Source organism: Podarcis gaigeae, assembly GCF_964106915.1.
Source record: "Podarcis gaigeae genome assembly, chromosome: 11".
Lineage (NCBI taxonomy): Eukaryota > Metazoa > Chordata > Lepidosauria > Squamata > Lacertidae > Podarcis > Podarcis gaigeae.
The window spans coordinates 10,226,281-10,252,364 of NC_139687.1; the positions used below are offsets into that span (position 1 = coordinate 10,226,281).

Genomic DNA, 26,084 nt, shown 5'->3' on the forward strand with positions numbered 1-26,084 from the left:
AGAAGCCACACTTCTCACAGTCATTTCTGTTAATATGCAGACAGGAAATGGATGTAGAGGAAGCATGCTGCTTAAAAACTTTAAAAGTTTCATGGTAATGTTAACTTTGCGAAAGCATACATAATGACGTACTCACCATTTTTGGCAAGAATAATGGAAAGGTAATCTTTATAGAAGGAGCTTACATAAAGGAGTAAGCTTGGAATCCGCGTCGTTCGAAAGGCAAAAGTGATTGCTTCTCTGTTCAGCGTCATATCCGGGTGGAAAGACGCAGCGTGAGAACTGGAGTTCTTCGCCAAGCTGTAGGATTCCTGAAAGTTGTACACAACTGAAGAGCCTGCTCCAAAATATGCAGAGATCTCTGAAACAATGCGCAAATTGTGTTTTGTTAGCATCATCCTGAAATAAACGAAGGTTGTCATTCCTTTTAAAAAGGAAAACAATAAAACACAACATTAATTACATTTCCAAGAGAAAGAAAAATTAGAATAGCAATTGTTCCGCACTGTAATTTGAAACATTAGCTATGATTGTCAGCGCCTATTCTTAGCAGCCACTCAGCATACAGTGGTTGCATGCCATTGCCCTCCCCCTGCCAATTTCAAGCTCCATCAAGTAGTGACAAGGTAGCTGTGAATACGGCTTTTGGCAGACCACCCATAAATGCAACGTTCTGAATGCTTTGGCAAGTCAAGCCAAATGAACACTGTACCCAAGTTTATTTCCCAAAACAGCAAATTCACTTTTCTAATTGCCTTTTTCAAAAAAACAAGTAAAATCATTTCTTTCCATGCGTTGGCTCTACACTGAGGGAAGAGTAAAATCATCCCTACCAGCTTGCTCCTGACGTTTTGTGCCCTCAGGTACCCATCCACTGTCCTTATCTTTGGCACAATATTTGTAAAGAGGAGCCAAGTTGTTCTCATTGTAATGAGTGTAAAAGTTTGTTAAGTATGCATTACCAGATTTCTACTGAAGGACATTGAGAATATGAAAGTTTAAATGATCAGATCAAATGCTGACATCTTCAAACTTAAGCAAAGTGGTTCACAATGTTCATACTAATCCTGGCCAACTTTAAGTCTAATTGAAGGCAGATCTAACCACTGTAAATTGAGTTCCAAACTGCAGATAAAACATGCAAAGAAATGGCATTTAGAAATAAATTTGTCCCTCATATAGTGACTTGAGGGTGTAGGGAGCGGGTGGTGCTGTGGTCTAAACCACTGGGCCTCTTGGGCTTGCTCACTGGAAGGTGGTGGTTCAAATCCCCATGACGGGGTGAGCTCCCATTGCTCTGTTCCAGCTTCTGCCAACCTAGCAGTTCAAGAGCACGCCAGTGCAAGTAGATCAATAGGTACCACTGCAGTAGGAAAGTAAACAGTGTTTCCATGCACTTTGGTTTCTGGCACGATGTCCCATTGCACCAGAAGTGGTTAAGTCATGCTGGCCACATGACCCAGAAAGCTGTCTGTGGAGAAACACCAGCTCCCTCAGCCTGAAAGCGAGATGAGCGCCACAACCCTTTGACTGGACTTAATTGTCCAGGGGTCCTTTACCTTTACCTATAAATGAGGGTATACATTGGCCATGCCCACCACCTTGGAGTAGTAGTTGTATATCAGTGCAACCCTTGGGCAATAGAAGGTTAACCAACCCTGGTATTAAAAACATATAAATAAAGCCATACATTAGAAATGTAGCAATTTAAGAAGTTTTAAAAATTCAAAAAAATCATAAAACGTAGTATTAACATTTTGAGTTTGATATTTCGTAGAAAATAAATTTACAATTCATGCTTGCCTTTCTTACAGAATGGCCCAGTGTAAGCAGAGAAAGTGCAGTCACAAGAGAATCCATTGTATTTCTCTTTGCATTTTCCTCCATTGTGACATAAGTTACCGTAGCTGCTACAATGTCCGGGGCAACCTGGTTTTACACCTGGGGTTACTTTTGCTCTCTCTTCTAAGTCAAGTGCTCCTCCATTTAGCTGTAAAGAACGAATACACCCCAGAAATCCTTTCTGCCTGGATGCTGTCCCGCCTGCAGTGGAAATAAATTCATTTAAGCTTTTTTTAGGAAATTGAAGTGACTTGATGTATAATAACCTCCACATCTCAAAACATTCCATTCTGGCATGTGGGCATATCTAAAAATATTTACAAATAACTGCTACTCCAGTGCATATATTGAAAGTTTCTTGGGCACTTGTCAAACCCCCGAAACAGTTTATGAAAGACAGGGTTTTGGGACAGTAGCAGAGAGCAAGCAAGAGCATGTATTGGAATTATCTGAGAGCAAGGGAGTATACAAATGTTAGAAACTTATTTCTTATTTCTTATTCCCTCCTCTGGATTTCATTCTTTGTCCTTGAACTTGTTGTGTGTACTTTAAATACTTCCATAAGTACCAACTGGTAAATATACCATAGACCTGAATTTCAGAAACCATAATTTGTAGTCACCATGGGATGTTCAGAAGCACAGAACAAGAGTATCACCATTTGTTATTATTAATATGTTCGGTTATCTGAAGGAACATTTATACTATAAAAAAAATGGAATGGAAAATTTGATTCCATTGCTATCACCAATTAATTGGATTCCTACTTCCTCTGTTGAGAAGAATGGGGAAGTCTTTCTGAATGGAAGATCCTGAATATTGTACATAGAATCATAGGATGGATGTTGTTGTTACATGCCTTTTCACCAGATTGAGACTTGGTATTAATTAATAGTAATAGTGGCAGTCACAATGTGGGAGGCTGGGTTTAGAAATAAAATAATTCCTAAGACATGCCCAGTCAAACCTACATGCTATCAACATTTTAGTTGGGCTTGTAACTTATTTATTTGTTTAGTTAAATTGAATTCAATATCAAATAACTTAAATCATCAAATAGAATGTTATAACATATAAAATATTACAGATGAATGCCAAGTGCAAAAATACATAATTAAGAGGGCATGATTAACAGGAAAACAATATATTCTCTTAAACATAACAAAAATTACAGATAAAAATCAAAGACAAAAATACAACAAATCTCCAAAAAGCAGCACCATTAGCAGCTAAACAAATGACATAGAAGTCATGCACAGACTCCACCCCCCTATTTTCCCCAAAAGGTGTTTTTAACAATCTCCAGCATTGCTACCAACCATACAGATAACACAGCTAATCCCTAGACAATTGCTCAGCATCTACACTTCCTCACACCAATGCCCAAGAGCAGATTATCATATGGTTTAAGGGGAAGGAAGAATTGGTGAAAATCTTAGGAACTCTGTGCCTAATCTGAGCAGAAAAAAAATACTGTGAAGTGTTTCCTTCTGAGCAACTTAATTAATGAAAATAGCTAAATGCATGTGCATGTTATAAGGTATAACAAATCATCTGAAAACAAAAGAGTTCAAGCAAGTATTTAAGATATATGATCATCATCTCAGTTTCCATATGTTCCCATGGTCTAATCCTCATACTTTGAGAAATAAGCTACTAAATAACTGACATTTTTAAATAAGAAAACCAGTCCTCCATACATTTCCATTAATTTTTTTAAGAGGTCACACCTGGTTTTGAAAGCAAGGAGAATCTGTTTCCCTCCTGTTTTCATCATAAAGATGAAAACTGCCATACACAAAGCAAAAACTACCCCCAAGTTCTTTTAGAAGCTAAATCAAGTCCCAGATTTTCCTGTTCACTACTACTGAAGTTGCCGAGCTGTTAAATTAGTTCTTCAGTGCATATGGTTCCCTACCTAGAAACTAGGATTAATCTTCCAAAGTTGGCCAAACAAGTTTACTGTATTAAATCACAAAAAGGGCATCTATCTGTGGTAGGTTCAAACATAAAACTTCACCTATCAATTTACGGTGCAGCCACCTTCCTTTTTCTAAATACTTTTAAGATTAATTAAAATTTAAATAATTCAAAAAGTAAAAGGGGGATATTATGGGACCTTAGCACAATAAGAACAGGCTAATTTGCCCATTGACTAGGAAAGGGGTTTCAGAGCTACATTCCTTTTGTTAGGACAGGAAGGATTAGAGACTAGTGAGTGGATCTGCTTTGTGTGGCAAGGCCCCGGACCCCCCCTAGCTCTCTCCAAAATAAATACACAAACACAAGTATACAGTGGTATCTCAGGTTACAAACGCTTTGGGTTACAAACACTTTGGGTTACAAACTCCGCTAACCTGGAAGTAGTACCTTGGGTTGAGAACTTTGCCCCAGGATATGAACGGAAATCGTGCAGCAGCGGCACAGTGGCAGTGGGAGGCCCCATTAGCGAAAGCACACCTCAGGTTAAGAATGGTTTCGGGTTAAGAATGGACTTCCAGAACAAATTAAGTTCGTAACCCGAGGTAGCACTGTATTGGGTTAATGGGATAAATAAGGCCACAACTTTATTGATTACAGATGTGAAATATACTTGGAGTCGAGAGTGGATTTCATGCTCTTTATTCAGCTCATAGTGGTGAGGAGGAATGGAAGTTCCCCCAGAATGTCTGCTTTATATACATTAATTACACAATGGGCCCCACGTGATTGGCTAATTCTGGAATTCTCCTGTAGGCCAATCAGGTTGCGGATTCACTTCCACCTGGAGCTGGATTGGGTGGCTCCTGTGGACCAATCAGACTGCTGCATTCTGGATCCTATTGTTCTAGGACCAATCAGACTGCTGCATTCTGAATCCTATTGTTCTAGGACCAGACTACTGCATTCTGAATCCTATTGTTCTAGGACTGATCAGACTGCTACATTTTGGATCCTATTCAACTCAATACATAACAAGTTATGAGCAGTTTGGCTTAGGCAGTTGGGTGAAGCAAGACTATAACTGACTCCTGCCCGACTGCAGGAAGTCTCTTTAAGGGTCAACCACCAGAAGGGGGGAGCCCTACGATGTACATCAATTGAGCCCTGCCCCGGGTTATCATTGGGGTTGTGGCATAGCCCTAGCCCATGCCCAGGCTTTGGACAGGAACCACACTCCCGGATCCCTTTAACGTGGGGGGCAGGCAGAGGCAACAACCTCCCCTCCCATAATAAGGCTTACCCAATGCCTAACCTTATGAAGTTGTGACAATTGCTGCTAGAGGCGAAAGTGCCAATTTTGCCAAGTGGAAAAATTCCTACCTGGTCCCAACAACCAGGCGACTGACATAAGTCATAGCAAGGCCATAGTCAAACCATGCAAGAAAAGAAGGTGGGTGGGATTGGAAATCCCGAAATGGAAACTGCCTCCCCAGCCACACCTCTATTTAAACTGTCGTAGCCACGCCCCCAGGCAAATCCAATTGGCTGGCCAGGGGTGTGACACCGCCAGTGATGCTGCTGATGCAGGCTGCATTCCTCCACCCACTACCGGGTCACTGCAAGGACCCAGATTCCTGCCCGCAAAACAGCCCTCCAAAAAGGGAGAACTGGTCAGAAGGAGGAAAGGGTCAAAAGACAAGAATTCTTTGTATGCTTCTCCAGTTTATCCAGGCTTTCAGCTTAAGCCAGATTTTAATTTGGGATCCCAAATAACACCTCATGGAATACACACGTCTGAAGTGTGTGATCTGCACTTGTTTGAAGTGTCTTAGAGAGCAAGAATATGGTCACAAGGAGAACAATTTAGTGTGGCATTGCGGGTAGAATGTCAGACTTGTCATTGTGGTAAGAGATTGATATGTTTAGGAGCTATCAAAAGCTAGGGGCCAAGCTTTGAAAGCACAGGAATTCAGGGTAGTGAAGGGAACCATAGTCAATAACCACCACTGATTGAATAATTTCAGGAAACGGTTGATTTTGCACCAAAAATGTAAGTATTTATTGAACTGAATAACAGTTGAACAAGCAAGCATTATTCAAAGGAGAAGAATTGTCAGTATTAGCTTGAAAAAATGCATTTAGTCCCATTAAATGTATGAAACTGTAATTTGCTATTTCTTTTCTGTCAAACTTTAAAAATGCATCATTTGGAGTTTTTAAATGAAAGCAACAGTCACTTTGCATCAGTCTTCCTCCAGAGAATTTGAAGAAGCAATTGCATAGATCTTTGAGGGGCTAGCAATAACGGATCATGTTTCAGTTTATTTTCAGAGTCACAAAGAAGAGAGCAAAAGTACAGGACCTTTCTGTACAAAGTTTAAGAAGTGAAAACCCAGAGAAGGATAATGTGCAAAGGGCATACCGTATTTTTCGCTCTATAAGACGCACCAGACCACAAGATGCACCTAGTTTTTGGAGGAGGAAAACAAGAAAAAAAATATTCTGAATCTCAGAAGCCAGAACAGCAAGAGGGATTGCTGCGCAGTGAAAGCAGCAATCCCTCTTGCTGTTCTGGCTTCTGTGATAGCTGCGCAGCCTGCATTCGCTCCATAAGACACACACACATTTCCCCTTACTTTTTAGGAGGGAAAAAGTGAGTCTTATAGAGCAAAAAATATGGTAATTCTTTACACCAGACAGTAGAATTTCTATATCTGTTTGGACACTTCTAAAATTCTAAAATCAGCACTGTGCTGAGAATGCCAAGATTGCAGGTTCGATCAGCTACATATACAAGGGATTGAATTAGATGATCCTCAGGATCCCTTCCAACGCTACAACTCTATGATAATAAAACATTAAAAAGAGTCTCCGCTCTATTTTTTACTTTTAGTCAATGAGGAAATCTTCAAGGTCTCTTGGGCTGCCTAAAAGAACTTAGGACAAAATGGAAAAATGAGCTAAGCGGAAGGCACACTTGGCAAACCCTCACCGTGATCAACTCCTGCCTGGAAACCTATGTCCCCACTGTGGAAGGACATGCGGATCCCGAACTGGCCTCCACAGTCCCCTATGGACTCACTGTTAAAACTGTGTTCATGGAAGACAATCTTACTCAGCTACGAGTGATCACCAAAGAAGAATTCCAATAGTCTAACCTGGAAGTAAATGACACATGAATTCCTGTGGTGAAGTCTTCTTTCATGAGATAAGGGCATTCCTGGTGCATCAGACAAAACGGGAAAAGGCACTTTTCACCACTGACACCATCAAACTATGGAAATGATCTTTCAGAGGCAATGCAGGCCTATTCATTACAGGCTGCACTTCTGCACTCGAATCAGTGCGGTACCACTCATTTTTCAGACTTGTCTGAATTTGATTTCGTTTCTTAACGTCCCCTTCAATTATTTACAACAGATGAACACGGCCGTTTCCACTTTCTCCCTAAGATCAGATGCAGAAGTGGGATGGAGCTGGGTATCATCTTGTTGATGACTTCTCCCAGTGATTTCATGTAGAAATTGAACAGCACAGAGGACAAGATGGAACGTTATAGAATCCCACAGACAGCTAGAAAAAGGGCAAAGCCAAAGTACACCAGGGGGTTGGACTCGATGGCCCTTGTGGTCTCTTCCAACTCTATGATTCTATGATCATCTGCTGGGTCCTCTCATGCAGTAATGAGAAGCAGCCGTACAATACTGCACCTTCAATCCCTATCCCTGCAAAATGGCCCAGAAAGATATCATGGTCACAGCTGAAACACCCAGGAGAAACAAGGTCACTGTCTTACAACTATCTGCCTCCTAGTTCAACCTGTCATCAACCTACATGATGCATAACGTTTTCGGCCAAAAACCAAGTTGAAAAAAAAATCTAGATGATCAGTTTCTCCAACAAACCCTGGAATTTTCTTACCCCAATGCTCATATTCCTAATGTTTATCTATTTGCGTGTCGAGGTCCCCAGGTCCACCCCAATAACTCACACATCACACAGAAATTTTTGTTTAAGATTTTTGGCATAATTTTGGCCACAACTTTATTAAAATACAAATTTGTGAGTGGTTGCGTAGGCATTGGTTGCGACTATCTGCCCCCACCATGGGGGACAGACTGACATTCCGCATGATGCGAAAGTCAGAATGGGGGAATACACTTGGGGGTTACGCGGAGCAGGGAACCTGCCCTCACCCCAAATGCAACCAGGAGCTCATTGCTATGGCCCGAGCCCCCTTGACAGAGTGGACAAGCAATAGTTAGCTCCCAATTCCTTTAACAGAATCCCTTGCAGCAGCAGCATTAGAGGGGCAGGCACAGCCAATCCATGCCCCTCAACCAACCAAACCATAAACCAATGCCTAACCGCGAACTTTACAAGTTGTGACGATTTGCTACGCAGTAGGCAAAAACCAAATGGCCCCAGCCAATCAGCCAGATGGACAAAATTCCTACCAGGCCCCCGCTCCAAAGCAGACGACCCCATGACAGGCATAGCAAGGTCAAAGCAAACAACCCTATTCTAGGGAGGGAGGGACGGGCAATCCAATGCACGGGCGAAAAGAGGAAGCCCTAGCCTCGTGCAAGGAGTTTTACTATTTCTGGCTGTCAATCAATAAATGGCAACATTAACTTCTTCCCAACCCAACAACAAGGGAAGCTCCAATCGCATCAGTGGCCAACGATCAATTAGCCCGCCCCCAACTTTGGAGTGTCCTGGTGGCCCCCACCGCAACATGTGCTCTCCATGAAGGAGAACACGCTCTATCACCTTACTAACAACACAAATGGCTCTCTTATATGAAGCAGTTTACCGTTCCTTGTCAACGCTTGGGAAATATTTCTGGAAAAGTAGACTTACCAACAAAGAGCTGGCTATTGAGCTGCAAACGGATATGCCCATCGGATGAAGCTGTGTGAGTTCTTTGCGGGAATTGATCTACTTGCAGTGATGCCTCTTTGATGTTTCTTTCAGCTTTCACATAGTGCCACTGGTTGTCATTTAAGGAAGAGAGGGACTGCACTGTGATTTCATTTGGCCCATTTCCCACATCAAATGAAAACGTCACTTCAGTTGGTGCTAGAAAGAGTAAAGACAGTTTAGACTTTTGGGTTACCAAAACCACATTGAAAATGTGTGGAAAGAATGGTATAAACTTATTTTCTTCATGTTGTGGAATAATGGTAAGATTAATTTCCTTTGTTAAAAATAATGACTTCAGCTCTTCTACTGTAAGTTATATATTAGCTGCAGGAAACTAATTTATTGGGGGGGGGGGCAGATAGTTAAGTTAGTGTAACTTTATACCACAAATACGTGCAATATAGACACTGAGTATACAAATGTAATAAGCCTTCAGTAAGAAAGTGGAAAACAGCCTAATGATTTGTCTAATTGGTTGTTGAACTAGAATAAACCTTTAGTTAAAGGATTGTTTCAGCAAGTAGGAAAACTGATTTTATGTCATACAGATTAAGAAGCCAATCCATCTAGTACAAGCTCAATAGTATAGAGTCAATGCATTTTATATTGCCTACTAATATAGGTGCGGAAAATATTTGTTTAAGTATTAATATTAAAAGAACTTCTGCAAAAGTTTATTTTTGGATAATCTGAATAAAGAGTGTACACAAAGCCATAGCATAAAAACAATATCACGAGTTTAAGTCAAAAATCAGCTAATTGTTGTAGAAGGATTCTTAATTGCCCACATAGGACTGGTGGAATAGAAAAGATTTCAGTGGGTATTAAAAAGTTGGAACGTAAGGTGTATGCTTATCAGGGTATTCCACAGTGCTTTGCTGATGACATTAAAGGATCAGTTTCTTCTCTTGTCAAATGAATCTCGCCAACTTATCCCCACTTCTGAACTCAGGGCAGGGTTAGGATTATGGGCAACTTCATCCCAGTCCAATCCCTGTCAGAACACTTGGCAGAACTGATTTGTCTGAAATAGAAGTGACTGAAACCTTTAAGAAGATACAAATGTTGTTAAATTCAAGAAGCAATAAAGATGAGAGATTTTCAAAGTCCATCTCACTATAGAATCTCTTCAGAGCTCTATCTTGTGGTTGTGTGGAGAGAGTCTCTTCCTTTAAATTCCTGGGAGTTTACCTTAGTGAAGATCTCACTTGGAAAAACAATATAACTCAGGTGGTTAGGAAGGCCCAACAGAGACTCCATTTCCTCAGGGTCTTGAGAAAGAACAATGTTAAACAACAATTGATGACCTCCTTCTACCGGTCCACAATAGAAAGTGTCCTCTCACATTGTATCACAGTGTGGTACGTTGGCTTGACAGCCACGGACAGAAAGTCTTTACAGAGGGTGGTGAACTCAGCACATGATATCATGGGCTGTCCCCTGAGCCCGCTAGATGACATCACAAGGGATCCTTGCCTTAGGAGAGCGAGAAAAATTCTCAGGGACGATTCACACCCCAGCCAGCACCACTTTAATCTTCTACCCTTGGGCAGGCAGTATAGAAGTCATACCAACAAGCTAAAAAACAGTTTCTATCTGTGGGCTGTTAGACTGCTGAACGGAAAATAATATAGTGCAACTGACTTTCGGGGTTGGTGTGTTGTGCGACAAGCACACAGAGTGCAATGAGATTGATTGTTTTGGGGGGGAGGCTCGTTTAATTTAATTGTACACAGGTATTATTATTATTATCTTTACCATCCTTTTTTGGGGGGGGGGATCTGGACTCTGAAATGTGCTGGGCTCCGCAGAAAAGAAATCGGTGAACATTTCTCTCTTTAATTTAACAGTTTGCACATCTAGCCCAATAGATGCAAACACAATGTAAGATGGGTAACACCTAATGATGTTTAGTAAGTGAAGGCTACTGTTTGCACTCAGACTGAAAATGGTTTCCATAAGATGTGGTCAAAGTAATCCCCTCCCCTCCAAAAAAGTTCTTACGACAATCAAGCTTCATATCTGAAAATGAAAACTCCTAAGAGGTGTTACTATATAAAGCTTTAAGTTTAACCTTTCAAACATTCTGTCCAGCACTTGCACTTACTTGATGGATATAACTGAAATCAATGGCATGGCATGGAGCACAAATGTGATTTATGATTCATGTTGCGCTGACTACAAGGGCCAAAAAAAGTGTCCAAGTAAACGTGATGATTGATGCCTGCTCTTCAATTAGCCAAACTCATTTCCCAATCATATTGGAAGCAGGACTCCTCTTTGAAATCAATTATTAGTTCTACAGAAATACCTTTGGCATTGCAGGGTGCCTTAAGAAAAGAACTATGGGTGGCAAAACACTCGGTTTAAATGCATTTTGTGGGCTTTTATTTCAGAGGTGCCTCCCAATGGGAAGGCGGGTAGACTCCAGCAAGGGAATAAAATCAGGCAAAACTCCAAATTGGAACTATGCCTGCAAACAAACAAAAAAGCAAACTTTGTTGTATGTGAATGAATGAATCTGCTTCTCGTGAAAACCAATGAGGGATTTCATCATTAGTATGTTCTGGGTGCTGTTCTAAAACTGAGGGGGGAAAGTCAAATGAAGAAATGTTTTTTAAAAACTATGACAAAGCCCCACCTCCTCAAGGAGGGGAGGAGTTGTGAGCGGGAGCTGTTTCCTGCATTGGCAGGGGGGCGGAACCTGCCCAGCTGCTCCGGCTGCCGCCCCACATCCCCAGGTGGCCAGCCAATCAGCTGGAGGCTTGAGGGTGGGGTTTAGTCACTCGAACGCGGCCACGGCAGCATTTCCTAGCCATTGTGCTGCTGCTTCTCATTGGATCACCCACCCACCCTCCCTTTAGTTCACTGCTTGGTTCTTGACATTGCTATGGACCTGTGGTTGGTCACCTTGGTTGTCCAAAGGGCCTGGAAGGAATTTTTATCCAACTGGCAAATTGGCACCGGCCACTTGGTTTTTCGCCTACCTTGTAGCAAATCGTCACAACTTTTGGGTATTGGCGGTTAGGCATTGGAATATGGTTGTGTGTTGGAGGGCAGGGTGTGGCCATCGCCTACCCTTCCTTTTTATGGGTATTCCGGTAAAGGAATCAGGCGTTGTGGATCCTGTCTGACGCCCTTGCTGGTGGCTAGGGACATGGCGCAACCCCCAGTGACATCAGGGGGAGCTTTTAGTTGTATTTGCATCAACAGGCTCCTCCCACTGGTGGTTAACCCTTGCTAGACTCACCCCTCCCTGAGGAGGTGGAGTCACGCTCTGTTGTTTTATTCAATGCCTAAGCCAATACCTCTCACATACTGTAATCAATATAGTTGTGGCCTTTTTTAGCCCATTAACCTAATATACTGTGTCCATGTCTCTTTCTTATCCTCAAAGCGGGTGGAGGGTACTTGAATCACAAAAGATAAATTTAGGAATGTGCAATTATATTTTTAGGACTTGGCATATTTGGTCAGCTGCCAGGGGCCCAACATCCTGGCAGAGCCAGATTCCAGGCTCCATTCATTTTTTTTCTTTTTCTTTAACATTTAGAGAAGTGTCGGCAGACTGGATCCACTGACTGCCAGGTGATCCCACCAGGACCAAGGAATGGAGGAGGTCTAACAGATGGAGGAAGTGACTTGGCAGAAGACACACTGCCCAGGGTCCTCCAAGACCAAGAAATGACCCTGTAACATAGCTGCCAACCTTCCCTTTTTTGTGGGAAATTCCCTTATTCCGGCGCAGGTGGTGCTGTGGGTTAAACCACAGAGCCTAGGACTTGCCAATCAGAAGGTCAGTGGTTCGAATCCCCGCAATGGGGTGAGCTCCCGTTGCTTGGTCCCTGCTCTTGCCAACCTAGCAGTTTGAAAGCATGTCAAAGTGCAAGAGATAAATAGGTACTGCTCCGGCGGGAAGGTAAACAGCGTTTCCGTGCACTGCTCTGGTTCGCCAGAAGTGGCTTAGTCATGCTGGCCACATGACCCGGAAGCTGTCTGCGGACAAACACCGGCTCCCTTGGCCAATAAAGTGAGATGAGCGCTGCAACCCTAGAGTCAGTCACGACTGGACCTAATTGTCAGGGGTCCCTTTACCTTTACCTTTTTACCCTTATTCCAGCGCCGTTTCCTGCTGCGTCCCACTGCTATCCCGGATTGTTAGATATCCCGTAGACTTACTCCGGGAGACAGGTGAGGCTGCTGATCCCTTATTTTCGAGGCTGCTGATCCCTTATTTTCAAATCTGAAAGTTGACAGCTATGCCCTGAATACTTCAATGAGATCATTTGCCTACAGAACCCAAATGAAAGCTTAGGCAAAGCAGAAAGGGGAGGGAAGCAATCACTTACTGATTGCTTTCCTAAGAATCCCCAGTTGGCAGATGAAATCTGGACTGGGCAATGACCTCACATATAGTCTAATGATAGTAGAAGCTGCGTGTTGTCAAAACAAGGAGAACAGGTCATGAACGTCAGGCATGCAGCAAAGAATAAAATGCATGGCAGCAACACTGAGTTTGAAGGGGGCAGAAGAAGAAAGAATGACTGCAGCAAATCTAGGACAGCAGCATTTCACACTGAGGTCAGGAAGGGAGTGGGCAGGCAAGGGATCTTGAAAGCCATTAGGCTTTTGGATGGAATCTATTAATACACCTAGTCAGGGCATCCCTGGATTTTACACAATGGACTGTACAGCTCTACCCATTATTACTTGACCCACAAATGTGTCTTGTTCTGTAAGACATTGTTAACATTAATTGGACTTCTGTGTACAGTACTGAAAAGAAAATTGCAGCCTGGAAACAGGGGCACTGTTAGTGGGTATCTCACTATTGGATTTTGCACCAAGCTTCATGTTTTCTGTCTGCCCCCCCCCCCCGGTAATAATTTAACAACCAAAACAAAACTTTGCTCGCAGGGTGGCAGGTTGCACTATAATAATGCCTATTTGGAAGTAGTTTTATTCTCAGTAGTGGTTATGCTTTGTTCACTAAGAAGGATGATGGGGTAAATGAACAGGAAGGATTTGAAACCTGTGGGACCAGAGATTCTTAGAAGACTGGAGTAAATATATGAACTATTTGAAAAGTTATGGTAATGAACAGATTATGCTAGTAGGACTGCAGGAAGTTTTGTATGGAGGACTATCTGAAATATTGCAAGAAAGACTATGACGAGAATTATTAGTTAGTGATAATTAAGAGTAATAGAGCAATTAAGAAATGCAGAATAAGTGATAAAGAACGGAAAATCATCAGAGGTGTTGACGGAAGTCTAAAGCATTGTATAAGAGAAGAGGTTACGGTATGTTATATGATTGTTGGAAATTATATGTTAAAAAAAACCAATAAAGTAAGTGTGTGTGTGTGTGTGTGTGTGTATAAAATGATGGAGCAGGAGCTTAACCACATGATCCTATGAACATCTGCATGGAGTTCAGCAAGGCTTACTCTCAGGAAGTTGTTTATAGGGCAGAGAACACACACTAAGAAGTTGAAGTTTCAAAAAGACCGGCATACAATATTAAATCACAAAATAAAATGGTTTCTGTGTTAGCAACAATGTGAGGTCAATTATTAATGCCATAATGAGCTTTAAAACATTTCTATTATATTACCATATTGAATGATATCCTGAATTTGACATGTTAATTGTTATTTATCATTAACATTTCAAATATTCCACCACAAAATGTTAAGTGACTCTGAACAATTAATAAGTAGTCAAACACAAATTGGTCATTTACATTCAAACATATTAAAACTGAATCCATGATTTACTCAAATGGCCTCACACAATGACATCAAACATTCCGTCTGTTGCAGGCTGTCTTTTTAACACCAGAAATTTTGAACTTGAGCAGTGGTTTTTATTCATAATGGGTTTGAAACACGCAGAGATTTGTATGTCAAAGCAAGACATCAGTATAACCTGCTTTAAATCTATGGACTGTACACACAGGATGCTTTTTTCTCATATATATATATATATATATATATATATATATATATATATATAATGAAACCCCCGGTGGAGACTCTATAGGTCAATTGGCCAAAGTATTACCACACATACAAAGCAGGCTGGTCACACAGCAAAGCGATCTAATACCTACAACAAAAGAGCATGACTGCGCATACATTTAACAGTCATCTAAACACATTACAATTTCCTGCTTTCAAGTATGGTCCTTTCAAACCCTTGCTTTGATGTACCTTTCCGGTTTGAAGTTGGTAGATTACATAAATTATCTATTTTATTGGCTGACAGGCAGACAGTTAGCACTTCTCAGCGGTGTTGGTTTGTATTCTATTTTATTTCTTTTCCTTGACAAGGCAAACATACCCCCTGCAATTTTTTTAGTTTCCTTAATCTGAACAGTAAACCAACCAGAATCAATTCTGACCCACATGACATAAACAGGATTGGCTATATTCCAAAAAATACAGGTTTCCCTGGATTGATATTAGAAAACCAAATTGATTGGTCATAGCAGGCTTCCTCAACTTCAGCCCTACAGATGTTTTTGGCTGACAACTCCCATGATCCCTAGCTAGCAGGACCAGTGGTCAGGGATGCTGGGAATTGTAGTCTCAAAGCATCTGGAACGCTGAGGTTGAGGAAGCCTGGGTTATAGCAAAAAACTCAAATGATCCCATATCAACCCTGTATCAACCCTGTATTGGGAAATTTATAATGTCTGTTGTTTTACAATTTTTTTATGTGCTATAAGCCGCCCAGAGTGGCTGGGGAAACCCAGTCAGATGAGTGGGGTACAAATAATAATAATAATAATAATAATAATAATAATAATAATAATAATAATAATAATATATCAACCTGCCTTCACCCTGCAATGTGATGGAAAAGCCCTTCAATCAACCCATCATTGGTGGATGTTTGGTTGATTGGTTGAGACATGCAAGAGGTCCTTCCTGTAGCCGCATGCCAGTTGTGGGATTTTACCTCCCAGAATATTAATTTCTCATTTGTTTGACTGCCACTTGGGGCTCATCCAGACTTCCTTGTGTGCCATGCTTTCCAGCCACAAATCCTCATTTAAAGTTGGGTGGCTGAGTTTTCTTTGAGGGGGGGCGGGGGCGGTGTCCCAGGCAGAAGCCAGAAAGACAGAGCTATGCTTGATTTCTACTTGACTCCAAGTCTGCAACTACAGGAGAGGCCATACCTTCTGGGGTCTTAGAACTGTGAGCCCTTCCATTGCAACTCAGGTTGCGTATATGTGTAAATAAACCATATATCATACAGACACCACAGTTCTACACTGTCCCTCATTCCAACGAAACCAAACTCTGGGTAAGCACCCAGAACCTCTGGAACATTGTACCAATCAGAGATCCGGGTGCAACACTATTATTGGTATGATGCCTAAGAATACAGTTACCTATCTGTCCCTTACCTTTCCCGCCCCGACCTGGCCACAGTGATCCATGAGACGGTCACCTCCAGGCTTGACTACTGTAATTCGCTCTACACAGGGCTGCCCTTGAAGCTGTCCCAGAAACTCCAGCGGGTACAGAATGCTGCAGCGAGGCTCCTCACGGGGTCTCTGCCATGGGAGCATATTCACCCAGTGCTTTTCCAGCTGCACTGGCTCCTGGTGGAGAACAGGGTCAGATTTAAGGTGCTGCTTTTGACCTTTAAAGCCCTTCATGGCCTAGGACCCTCGTACCTATGGGACCGCCTCTCCCGGTATGCCCCACAGAGAGCCTCAAGAAGAAGAAGAGTTTGGATTTGATATCCCGCTTTATCACTACCCGAAGGAGTCTCAAAGCGGCTAACATTCTTCTTTCCTTTCCTCCTCCACAACAAACACTCTGTGAGGTGAGTGGGGCTGAGAGACTTCAGAGAAGTGTGACTAGCCCAAGGTCACCCAGCAGCTGCATGTGGAGGATCAGGGAATCAAACCCGGTTCACCAGATTACGAGTCCACCGCTCTTAACCACTACACCACACTGGCTCTTATAGCAACACCCTAGTGGTCCCGGGCCCTAAGGAAGTTAGATTAGCTTCAACCAGAGCCAGGGCCTTTTCAACTCTGGCTCCAGCCTGGTGGGAACGCTCTGCCTCATGAGACCAGGGCCCTGCAGGATCTGAATTCTTTCTGCAGGGCCTGTAAGACAGAGTTGTTCCATCTGGCCTTTGGCTTGGAGCCAATTTGATTCCCTCCCCCTCTTTCTTTTTTCTTTTTCCTTTCTCCTCTTTGATGAGGCTGCATTTTAATGTTTTATTGTTTCAATATTTTAATGTTGTATTTTAATCTTGTTTTTAAGTTGTATTCATTCAACTTATTTTTATTATTGCTTGTTAGCCGCCCTGAGCCCGGCCTTGGCTGGGGAGGCTGGGGTATAAATAAAAATTATTATTATTATTATTATTATTATTATTATTATTATTATCTGCACAAGTAGCCTCTGGGCTGGGCTGTACTAATGCAATCATGACACAGCACAGCATGTCCCCTGTTTCATACAAGTGATACATTTCACTGCATAATATAAAGCAAATGGGGGCATTAATTCCCCTCCCAACCCCAAAAAACCATCAAGTTCTAGTTCCACAATACTCAAATGAGCAACGAAACCTTGGAAATGTTGAGTAGCATATTCTTCATAGAGTATGGGAAATGTTCGGGTCAATGTGAAAACAGTCTTCCCTCACATCTAACTAAAAGTCTTGTGACTGCTTCCATGGGAGATGACCAGGAACAAAAAGTTATTATTATTATTTTTGGCAGTGACTACTCAAAATGCATCGTTCTTTCCCCGCCCTCTGCAATTTATCACCATCCCAGGCAGTTAGCAATTCAGATGTCTTTTTCAGTTTCTGATTCAACTGTCTGTTTGCTATGTAACCTTCTTGATTTTGGAACATCAAGATCCCACAAGGCTCTCATTATAGCTGCTAAGGTTCCACATTGAATTACTAAAACTCAGCACAGTGTTGTTTATCGGCTCCACGACCCTCTGAGGTTACTGCATCATTGTTATTTTATGGCAGTTCACAAGAAAGGAACAGAAGGCAAAGTAATGTCACTGTTGTTTAATATGGCAAACATTGGGGAAAGAGTGAATTCATGTTCTTTGTACCATTACATTGAGGAAACAATTTGAGCTAAACTCAATCAGCCATCCTGCACTATAACTGTATAAGGATGTAGTTAAGCAATTTAAGAGACTGCAGAGTGAAATTAATGTGGCTTCATTTGGGGGCTTCAAGCCATGCAGCATGGGTGGTTCAGTTTTTTCGGGGCCCAGTGTACGCATCTCACACATGAACAAACAACCACACTGCAGATACGTGCATTACAAAGATGGAGGAAATAGCAGACCCATACTTGGTAGCAGACAAATGCATACATTTAAAGCAGTATCATGATTTCCCCCAAGAGCCTTAGGAACTGAGAGTTGATAGTAGATGCTTATTTCCCCTCAGAGAGTTCAAGGGCAGACTTTGACAATCTTTCATGATATGGTGCCCTATGCAAGACCAAATGTCCCCAAATAGATCTTCTCAATTATGGATCTTCTCAATTATGCTTCCCCCTCAGCTCGGCACCCTGTGTTGGGGAAACACCGGCATTACCCTAAATCCAGCATTGTATAGAGTTACCATTTCCTGAGTGATTTAAAATCCGACCCTTCTTCACAGGTAATTGTAGCTCTGTGTTGGGAATAGGAGTGTCTCCACCCCCATTCTTCTGCCCAGACACTGAGGTCCAGCGCCAAGGGCCTTCTGGCAGTTCCCTCGCTGCGAGAAGCCAAGTTACAGGGAACCAGACAGAGGGCCTTCTTGGTAGTGGCGCCCGCCCTGTGGAACACCCTCCCACCAGATGTCAAAGAGAAAAACAACTACCAGACCTTTAGAAGACATCTGAAGGCAGTCCTGTTTAGGGAAGCTTTTAATGTTTGACGGACTATTGTATTTTAATATTCTGTTGGAAGACACCCAGAGTGGCTGGGGAAACCTAGACAGATGGGCGGGGTATAAATAATTTGTTGTTGTTGTTGTTGTTGTTGTTGTTGTTGTTGTTGTTGTTATTATTGGAACCCCCAACAACTCTCAGCACCCTTAACAAACTACAGCTCCCAAAATTCTTTGGGAGAAGCCATGACAGTTTACAGTGGTACAAGAGTGCTTTAAATGTATGGTGTGACCACACATATCATTTATCTCCCCATGGCAAGGCTGATGAAGCAAGGTCTCCTTTTGTCCAGTGCTGCTCTGAGACGCATATTTTTGTGCAGTTTTTGGAATTGCGCCATTGCAAAGTTATGCTGAAAGCATCTATCTAGAGACACTTGAACCAAACAACCATATATATATATATATATATGTAATATTATATTAAATTGGACTTACAATGCAGTTCTATCCTTATGAAGTCTTTAATTCCCAGATTCTCTAAAAACACACCAGAAGAAGCGGTTGTCTTAAAGAAAAAGGACACATCAGCACTCAGTTCTCCATGAAAAGTGGGGAAATGAAGATATGAGGCCTCTGTGTTGAAGGAGGCTGCATTCCAAAACTCCCCTAATGGCAGAGAGAGGGAGAAAGTCAGAAAACATTGTTACATGCAGTGCATTTAAATAGAAGCAAACAGAATGCATTAATTTCCCCCTTATCTTGCAATTTCAATCCAGAGCTCTATAAATACTGCATAAATAGGGGTCAGTGTGTTGGAAGACTCCATTCCACCTTTAGTTGCAGGCGTGGGATTGTTACGTGTCACATGTCTGTTTACATTCCAGCACAGTTTGCTGGCATAAGCGGAACTTCTGCTGTATTGCTTTTGTTTTGACTCTCTTTCCGAGAAGACGGCAAGGAGAGACGACATGTTTCTTTGTCCTGATTTATGATTAATAAATCCGTAGTTCTTAGTATGTATCCACAAGCCTCAACCTCTTCTGTTGTGCAGTTCACATTGCTGAGTATAGTGTGCTCAAGTCTGGGAGGCTTGAGGAGTCACTGGTTTATGTCAGAGCCAGAGGTTGATGGATCTTCGCAGCGGCACGACTGAGGCGACGGTCCAGCTGGGGGCCTCAGTCGACCCAAGATGCCGACACAGTGGTCTTGGACCAGGATACTTAAAAGCCCTCTCTTTCCCTACAAGAGCCTGCCCACCTGCCTGGACCACTTACAAAGTCATTGCTCAGAAATGCTCTTGGTGAGTAGGAATGCCAACTTGGCCCCGCGACTGTATCTGATGAACTTCAATTGAGGACACAACTTTATGTGAGCATCCCTGCAGCAATGTCATGCTTTACGCCTTTATACTGATCAAACTGCAGATATATCTGTACTCTCCCATGTCCTAAGAACCAAGCCACCAGACTCCTCCATTGATATCTCTAGGAGTGCTTCGGATTGTTACATGAAATAGCCAGTTGCTTTGTAACTAGGCTATTTCCTAGTTAGATGGTATTTTAGAGAACATTGATCTTGCCTAACACATTTAGAATATAACACAGACCCAGGGATGATATGTTTGACACTATGCTGCACATTTAAACACACCTTGTTATTTCTGCCGCTAAACCCTTACTCTTTTATCTGTCACTTTCATAAGCTCTACTGCTTTCCAAGACAAATTAGGCACTTAGCATTTTCCTGTGGATGCCCTAAACATTTTCTTGTGCTAATTCAATGGTTTTTTTAAAAAAATAATATATATATAATATAGTTTGCAAAATGAACTGATGCTTAGAAGTTAAAAATTGTCAACACCAGATTCCCATTATGGTTAAGAACATTGTGGAATGTTTAACAAGAAGGCAAATGGAGCAAATGTAATGTAGTAGAATAATGAAACATTAATATATAGTACTGTAAAAGCTGAAACAAACTTGACTCTGTACCACTTTTTATACTTTCCAAACAACATCCAAAGGACATTTTTCTAAAAAGTATGTTCTAAAAATTCCTGTATACCCATTGTTGTGGGAAATTCAAGCATTTTGCTGATGTGCGCTTATGTATCTTTAAACATCAGTGCTTGTACATCTGGAAACCTTGGTTGGACCAGAGTTCCCAGAGAAGCTTTCAGAGGAGCTTAAATCCTCAGTACTAAATTCACACGACATTCTGCCAACTATCACAAGCATTTGGGCAAAAGCCTAGTTCTGAATGGTAATTTATTGTGCTTCTAGATGGGAGCTTATTGTGGAATTCGTGCTGCTCACGTGCACAAATTTCCTTAGCAGCGTTCGCATGACGTGTACTTTTTACATTTAATCATGGAATATCTGATGAGCAAAAATAGACTGTTATACATCCTGAGTCACTGGTACTGTGGAAGCTTATCAGCACTCGGGGGGGGGGGGTTGTTGTCAAATATGGAGCAATGTTTTGGTGGGTAGCTTCCATTTGCCAGCATCTGAGCAAGACCTACAAGCACGCCTATTCCCACTAACTGGTGCTTGCTGAAAGCACTTGCAATTTCAACACCTCAGTTAAGAGCATGGGTAAGCAAACTAAGGCCCGGGGGCCGGATCCAGCCCAATCACCTTCTAAATCCGGCCTCTGGATGGTCCGGGAATCAGCGTGATTTTACATGAGTAGAATGTGTCCTTTTATTTAAAATGCATCTCTAGGTTATTTGTGGGACATAGGAATTTGTTCATTCCTCCCCCCCCAAAAAAATATAGTCTGGCCCCCCACAAGTTCTGAGGGACAGTGGACCGGCCCCCTGCTGAAAAAGTTTGCTGACCCCTGGTTAAGAGGAAATGTTTATTAAAATCTACATCAGTCGTTTTGTCTTGCACAAGTCTTGCACAAGACTTCCTTTTCACTTTTGTGCAGGCCACAGTCAGGTTAATAGCATTCTTGCGAAGACCTCAGCATTAAAGATTAAATAAAACAACCACAAAAAGCGGTGGTTATTGACCCAGCCACCCAAAGCACAAACCTCTATCTTTGCCCTTATGAAATATCTTAATTGAGACCGGTAACATTTGCTATTGCACGCTTCCTGGGATTGTTTCTAAGGTATACACATGTCTCCAAACACATTCTGTCAAGCTGCACCCGCTGGTGTGCGTGGCAAGTGGCAAAACAAAACAACATGAATATTCGTGACTGGAAGATAAGGAAATGTGTGGAATGGGCCAAATGGACACATGGGGGGGGGGGGAATGGAACTTTGTGATATAAGGTGCCAATCTGAATTGTCCCATCTACATTGTCTTTGCTATTATACAATTCTCTAGAGATTGTGAGCATGTGTGTGTGTTTGTGCATGACTGATAAGGAAGAAAGAGGAAGGGTGAGGATGGGAACAAGAAGATTTAAACTGAAATTTAAAAACCTCCAAGTGCTAATCAGGGAACCTGTTGAGGTAGCTGTGAGCAACAGTTCTTCTCTACTAGTAATAATAATAATAATAATAATAATAATAATAATAATAATAATCTTTATTGTCAATCCCCCCTCTTGGGGACAACGAAAATTACTTGGCTGCTCCATCCATCCAGGTAGGGCACTCCACACAAAATCAGAACAACTATAAAAACACTAATTAAAACAATACAGTATAATACAGCAAGGAAGATTAGATGACTTTCAAAGTCCAGGTTTCCCATTCAGGGCCGAGATCGCACCCATCAAACGGTTAAGAGCTGTAAAGGTAAAGGGACCCCTGACCGTTAGGTCCAGTCGCAGATGACTCTAGGGCACTCATCTTGCTCATCTCGCTTTACTGGCCAAGGGAGCCAGCATACAGCTTCCGGGTCATGTGGCCAGCATGACTAAGCCACTTCTGGCGAACCAGAGCAGTGCACGGAAACACCGTTTACCTTCCCGCTGGAGTGGTACCTATTTATCTACTTGCACTGTATGCTTTCGAACTGCTAGGTTGGCAGGAGCAGAGACCAAGCAACGGGAGCTCACCCCATTGCGGGGATTCGAACCGCCAACCTTCTGATCGACAAGCCCTAGGCTCTGTGATTTAGACCACAGTGCCACCCACATTTATTCTGAAAATGTGGATTCTTGGACTTCTTTGTACAGCTACCATGTGCTACTTTGCATCTTGCAGAAGAAAACTGAATACAAAGCTGATGTGACAGTTTATTGTACATCATAAATGAAAAGCATTAACAAAGCAAGGACCTTGTGGTCTTTTTCTATTTTTCTAACAGTTTTGAAAGCCATCAGCTTGGAGTAGTGGATGCAAAATATGGCTTTTGTCGCACTCATAATTACTGATGGAAAAGGAAAGTGATCCTAACCTTTTATCACCTACCATGAAGCTATTCTATATTGTGCACTTGACATCCATAAAGAATTCGTGCCAGCAGGGATACTTTGCTTGCAATCCTGACTATTATAAACTGCAGCTAAAAATACATTGCCATTCACCCCCGCCCCCTCAAAAATTGCCTCTTTACAGAAAGATGCTCCTCTGCAAGCCACTCATGTGCTCCTAGGCTTCTTGGAGACAAATTCCCAGTGTTTACTGAGTAAGTAATATTTGCTTTCCCCACTAGATAAGCATGCAGATGATCTGGCTGTCTGAAGGCCTTTGAGATAAACTTTCGCATAGTGCATCAATAGGTAGTTGCCTACCTGAGAGATGTCTCAGGCTGTAGACAGGCAATGATTTTTAAGAGTTGAAAGCTGTAAGATGGATGCTTCACTCTCTAAGTTGGACGCACACATTTCTATTGTCTCTGTGTCTTCCCTATCCAAGCGTTCTTTTGAAATGCTGTGCTATGAACAACAGCAAAAGCTGTCTGACCTGGCTTGATCCTGAGCACTATAATATTACTATAGCCGTGTTGTTGTATTTTCTACACTAAAAGGTGCCAGAACACACCTCCCTCAGAAGACACACTCCAGAGCCCAAAGAGGGTATCTTCGAGCTAGGGATCTGGTCTCTTCACGAACCAGAGGCAGCCTCTGTCAGGCAATAATAACAATAATAATGTATTATTTATACCCCACCCATCTGGCTGGGAGGGGTTTCCCCAGCCACTCTGGGTGGCTCCCAACAGAATAATAATAATAATAATAATAATAATAATAATAATAATAATAATACAGTGGTGGCCCGCGAGACGAATGCCTCGCAAAACGGAAAACCTGCTAGACGAAAGGGTTTTCCGTTTTGGAGGTGCTTCGCAAAACGAATTTCCTATGGGCTTGCTTCATAAGACGAAAATGTATTGCGAGTTCCTGCAGTTTTTTTCTCCTCCCCCCTTTTTCTAAGCTGCTAAGCCGCTTATCTGCTTATCCGCTAAGCCGCTAAAAGCCGCTAATAGCGCTAATCCGCTAAGCCGTCAATGGGCTTGCTTCGCAAGACGAAAAAACCGCTAGACAAAGAGACTCGCGGAATGGATTAATTTCGTCTTGCGAGGCACCACTGTAATAATAATGTGATAAAACATCAAACATTAAAACCTTCCCTAAACAGGGCTGCCTTCAGATGTCTTCTAAACGTCAGATAGTTGTTTATTTCCTTGACATCTCATGGGAAAGCGTTCCACATGGCGGGCGCCACTACTGAGAAGGCCCTCTGCCTGGTTCCTTTAACCTCACTTCTTGCAGGGAGGGAACCACCAGAAGGCCCTTGGACCTGGACCTCAGTGTCCAGGCTGAACGATGGGGGTGGAGATGCTTCTTCAGGTATGCTGGGCTGAGGCCATTTAGGGCTTTAAAGGTCAGCACCAACACTTTGAATTGTGCTCGGAAACGTACTGGGAGCCAATGTAGGTCTTTCAGGACCAGTGTTATATGGTCTTGGCGGCCACTCCCAATCACCAGTCTAGCTGCCTCAGCCTCCTTCAAATGGGCAGGCTGCCTCTTTCTCCTGGGACGAAGAGGTGCCCTGCCCATGCGAAGGTGGTGATGGCAGCAGCCCTAAACAAAGCCCACTTTGAGGTGGAGGAGGAGGAGGTGGAGGAGGAGGAGGAGGAGGAGGAGGAGGAGGAGAAGAAGAAGAGGAGGAGGAGGAGGAGGAGGAGGAGCTTGGATTTGATATCCCGCTTTTATCACTACCGTAAGAAGTCTCAAAGTCTAACAATCTCCTTTCTCTTCCTCCCCCACAACAAACCCTCTGTGAGATGAGTGGGGCTGAGAGACTTCAGAGAAGTGTGACTGGCCCAAGGTCACCCAGCAGCTGCATGTGGGAGGAGCAGAGACGCGAACCCGGTTCACCAGATTACAAGTCCATTGCTCCTAATCACTACACCACACTGGCTCATGTAGTGGACTAAACTCATGTAGGGTTTATTTTAAGACCCTTATGCTGCTTATTCTAACAAAATTGGTTTTCCCCCTTGCTGAGTCTCATAGTTAACAATGGATAAACTGCTTCGTGATATTACTTTTTAAGGAGAAATGTATAAAATGAATAGATGAAGGCCATTTAAGGCTTTCAGGCAAGTCCAGCATTATTGTATGTAAGAAAATGTGTTCATGAAGAATCTTATTTGAGGTGGCTAGACATCAGTTTAAAAAGGGCAGGAAAGGAAGTCCAATGCACTATAAATATAATACATCTAGTCTAGTAAGTAATTTGTAATTTCTATGCAACAAAACCTTTGCTTTCAGGATTTCAAAGGCACAATAAAAAGAATATTAATTAACTCTTTTTTAAGTTTTTGCAGTTTGCAAATAAAATGCAAACATAAATGGATACAAAGGAAGCATAAGTCAGGAAAATTATTAGTTTTGAATACTGTCCAATTTGTTACAAAGGAGCCTTTCACTGAACCGTCTATCAGTACAATGTCATTATGATACTCAATTGTTTGAATCACAACACACACTTGTTTGTTTCTTATTTGCAAGAATACTATTGCAAACGCCGTTATAAAATTAAACATAAATTTCCCAACGTCCAAACACCAGGAAGCATTCAGATAATGATGATGGCAGTGTATCAATAGAACAGCAAAACGCAGCTTTGGGCGGGAGACAATTTGCAGCCCTTACATTGCAGATCAATGGGGGAAATGTTATTTGCAAGTTCTCTACCCAAGGATGATAAAGCAAAATATTAAACCTGGCACATAACATAATACCGTTAAGGAGCAAGGAAAGGAATCCAGAGATCTAAGTTTTATTTTCAAACACAGATATCTACTATGACAGAAAGGAAAGGTCTTATACTTTCTATATTTTGCTTTTTAAACTGTACAATATTCATTGCCCTAAAGCAATTTCCACTAGCCTGGTGCCTCCAGATACAACTCTCATCAGACTGCTTTCAGTGGACGGTTAGTCCATTGAACTTAAGTCTTGTCTTCTCTGACTGTAGTAGTAGTAGTAGTTTGGATTTGATATCCCGCTTTATCACTACCCAAAGGAGTCTCAAAGCGGCTAACATTCTCCTTTCCCTCCCCCCCCCACAACAAACACTCTGTGAGGTGAGTG

General features: G+C 42.2%; 1 protein-coding gene across 10 annotated transcripts in view; it reads right to left on the minus strand.

The window, feature by feature from the left end:
- The window catches only part of CNTNAP4 (contactin associated protein family member 4), a 361,367-nt gene that overhangs the window by 23,997 nt on the left and 311,286 nt on the right, over window positions 1-26,084 (minus strand). For 9 of the 10 annotated variants that reach the window (XR_014555948.1, XM_083701909.1, XM_083701906.1 and 6 more), the window contains 4 exons: window positions 19,071-19,241; window positions 8,629-8,847; window positions 1,804-2,043; window positions 137-361 (listed from right to left, as the gene is read on the minus strand). Coding sequence is in view for 9 of the 10 variants with exons in the window: in XM_083701909.1 (XP_083558035.1) it covers window positions 137-361; window positions 1,804-2,043; window positions 8,629-8,847; window positions 19,071-19,241 (855 nt within the window). In the remaining variant the exon portion in view is untranslated. Of the gene's footprint in view, window positions 1-136; window positions 362-1,790; window positions 2,044-8,628; window positions 8,848-19,070; window positions 19,242-26,084 lie in introns of all 10 variants that reach the window. The other variant, XM_083701912.1, reaches the window with a different exon arrangement.